General features: G+C 44.9%; 1 protein-coding gene across 1 annotated transcript; it reads left to right on the forward strand.

Moving 5' to 3' along the window:
• Positions 1-475: 475 nt before the first annotated feature.
• Positions 476-976, forward strand: EV420DRAFT_1487108 (uncharacterized protein; the record flags this gene model as incomplete). Its single annotated transcript, XM_060470486.1, has 1 exon — positions 476-976. The coding sequence occupies one exon, from the start codon at positions 476-478 to the stop codon at positions 974-976; it is 501 nt and encodes a 166-aa protein (XP_060322588.1).
• Positions 977-3,636: the final 2,660 nt, after the last annotated feature.

The following is a 3,636-nucleotide window of genomic DNA, read 5'->3' on the forward strand; positions in this document are numbered from 1 at the left end:
CTTGCTTTGTGACTATCTAAGTCAGTCTGCTACTCGTCCAAACTGGCTTTAACCTGTGTTGTATCATTCCACCGAAGTGCGAGTGGCAATCTTCACTTGATTGGAGTTAGTTGAGTTAGTGGCTTACATTTAGCCGAAGCTCAACACAAATGTTCCTCATCATTGCTGCACAACAGTGACCAACAAATTCGATGAACCTCACCTAACTAAACTGAAAGGTTGTTAGGCTGCACCTAGATGTATGTCGGTGCTTACACCATACATATGCCAGACCCTGAATTATTCGCAACCCTATCTGTTGCCTTCATGCTGTTCACCATCGCCATACTTTTGATTGTCATTTGACAAGTCTGCAGGTGTTGCGCATGGGCTCGTGAACGAAGGGCAAGACTACCATTTTATTACATTCCGCACATCCCACACCTACTGGTGCCATACCCAGTAATACCAGTACCACACCTCCCCACATTACATGATGGATGACCCATCACACCCTGAGAGACAACTGAGTCAGAGTCGACCTCAGACTCCTACCGAGCAGCATCCATCGACATCACCGATACCAGGGGCGTACTCCTCAGACCCAGTGACACACCCATACCACACCTCCTCAACCAGCCTACAATCGGAAGCAAGTCAGGAAGCGAAGAAGAAGGGTCTTTGGGGGAAGGTGAAGGAAGCCCTCTCAACCTCTGGGATGAGGAAGGGAGGAGGCTCCAAAGCTTCCTCGAGAATGACAGGGGTGGGGAAGAAGGAGCTGACCCCTATTCCTGAAGTGAGTGGCTCGCCACAGAAGCCGACACTCACAGGACAAGAATTGATGACTTTGGAGACAGCAATGGAGAGCTTGAGCTTGGGGCCTCCATCGCAAATCCCACCGGAACAGATTATGGCAAGTCCACTGGACACTGAGTGGCTAAAACTAGCAAGGGAAAGGAACGAGCAGTACCAGTTGCCTGGTATCCTCGGATGGTGAATATTTGCCCTGGAAAATGCAGAACCTGAGCCCACAGAGGGATCAACCTTGATCCCCGCTAAAGCCTCAGGGACCTTGGTCCACCAGCAGGGAGTTGCAAGAGACATTGTACTTGACCCTGTTGTTGTGACTGCAGCCTATTTATGTGTGTAATTTTGCAATCTAAAGTGTTTTACATGCATACTGAGATATAGTGAGCGAGTGGACTAAAACTATGCATCGACACTAATGCTACATGGTGCAATGATATGGAATATAACTTATGGCATAAGAAGCAATGGGATTCTAAACAGGACTTAGTCACAGCACTGTACCTGATGGGCATGCATGATGAGAAGGCCAAACCCTATACCCAATGCCTTAGGCTCTAACTTGCAAGCATGCTTGTGGGAGTTAGATAAAACCTTGAAGATTGCAGTGACACTGAGAATACTTAGCACGCTCGCTAACTGTGACATGTCGTACCTGAAAATCCAGGGAAATCCTTAAGCAAGATGACAGATATCACCAGCACAAACTTGGGCAATGGGCTTCAGCCAAAGTCCACAAGCCTGTGTCCCATTATTCTGAGTCCCATTGTTAGAAGACTCACTTGTTGCCATGTCTATGAGAAGCCTCTGTGAATCCAAGAAAGAAGTCTTGAACGACATATGCCAGGACTGATAGTTCTGGGCACCTAGACCTGTCAGTCGCTAGAGAACAAGCCCATGGGTGTCAGGAGAGCACCTCTTGGCACATGTTTAGTGAGCTCACTATAGAAATGAGACTAAAACTGGGAAGTCCGACCCGGATGCTCAGTAAGGCAGCAGTGATAATGTGCTACACATGTAGGAGTCTGGGTACTGCGTGATGTTTGTAATTCTAATTCCCCTGTAGTATAAGTAGGCTGGTTACAGTAGGTAGAAGCCAAGTTTCGAGCCTCCAAGTTCCCGTGCATGTGTTGAAGGCAGTACTGTAACAAAGGATCAGTTTGTGACTTTGAGCTTTGCATAGAGTTAGCAAGCTCACTCAGAGAAATATGAGATACCCTTGAGAAAAGACTTTTTGTGCACTTAGTACCGAGAGAATAAGAATCAGTGAAGCTGTTCTGTTCCATTGAGTGTTGATAAGTCCGTTCAGAGTATGTTCTGAAGAGGAAAAGCGAGATCTGTTCTGTTCTGTTCAGTCTGTTCTGCATCAGTGCTGTTTCGAGTTTCCGTTTTCTGAATCTGTTTCCAAGCACTTCTGAAGTGTTCTTGAGTCAAGATCATCTGTTGAAGTTAGTTGGAGAACCCCTACACACAGTTGTGTAGTGAGCAGGCTAAGTCAGTACTTGCCTGTGGTGTTCTTTTAGCGAGCTCACTAAAGTTTTGGCATGTATTGCCTCTGTTTCTGTCAGGATCAGTGTCCCTTGTGTATTTTAACTCAAATCTGCCTTGAAGGTTGCATCGTGCCAGTGAACGACCTTCCTGTAAAAGTTCCTAGACTTAGGGATTCATTAGAGAAAGCTTAGCTTCACTAAGAGCGCTGAGAATAAGAGAAACTCTTTGAGATATTGAAGTATAGTTGGATCGCATTAGAAATAATCGCTCCCCCTAGAACTTACAAGGGTGATTGTAGTTTGTGTAGTTGTGTGAGTGTGTGTGTGGGTTTTTGAGATTCACCTTTTAGCCCACTCACTATTCCACAGGTGCCCACAGCCAGCCTCTTCAGTGTCCTTCAGTCAATCCATCAGTTCTCCAATGAGAGGGAGTGGATAGCAATTTTTTATGGTCATCTCATTGAGCTTTCGATAGTCCTGTATGGGGCACAACTTTCTGTCCTTCTTTTTGACGAAGAAGAACAGGGATGCCATTGGAGATTTCGAGGGTTGAATCCTCCCTGTGGTTAAATTCTCGTCCAAGAATTTATCCAGTTCCTCCTGCTCTGCCGGACTCAGTGGGTATACTTTACAGTCCAGGTTGGCATTAGCATTGGGGATTAACTCGATGGCATGGTCCCATGGTTTTCGGGGCAGTAACTCGTCAAATTTTTCTTTATTGAACACATCTTTGTATTTGCAGTACTCTTCTGGTACAATCTCCTCAAACATTTTCACCTCCTTTTTATTGTGAGCCTGTGCCACTAGTTCATTGGCCTTGGTGCCCATAGCACATTGATGTGCTCGGTGATGGTCAGCGCGCAAATGAAACAAGTGTCTAGATCATCAATCTAGATACTAAATCACACACACACACACTATCACCAATGTATATAAGTTCGAGGGTGAGTACGATAGAAGCACTCGTGATGTACTTAGATTTAGATAATCTAGTGGGGTTTTGTCTGAAAACAACTTCAATTCTTCTTTCGATGTATTTTACACAAAGTACACTAGTCCGTGATAGCAGGGTTTTATGAACTTGTTTTGTAAGGTATAGTCGAGCAAGTTATACTCGTTTTGACGTCATCTAGAAGAGCTTCTAGTGGATACTTCAAATAATCAAACAACCAAAGACTCCGAGGTCTACAAAGAGTGCAAAATCACTCTACAAAGAACGCTCAGGTTCTGACTTCAAGTACAAGACTTGCAAAGAGTACACAGACTCTGGAGTTCCTTGAACTCGATGATTGTTTGAACTTAAAGTGTTCTAGGGCTTATTTTACTTCAACTAGATGAGGTCTTTTGACTTAAAGTCGAC

Source organism: Desarmillaria tabescens (assembly GCF_030435595.1).
Source record: "Desarmillaria tabescens strain CCBAS 213 chromosome Unknown EV420scaffold_111, whole genome shotgun sequence".
NCBI classification, from domain to species: domain Eukaryota; kingdom Fungi; phylum Basidiomycota; class Agaricomycetes; order Agaricales; family Physalacriaceae; genus Desarmillaria; species Desarmillaria tabescens.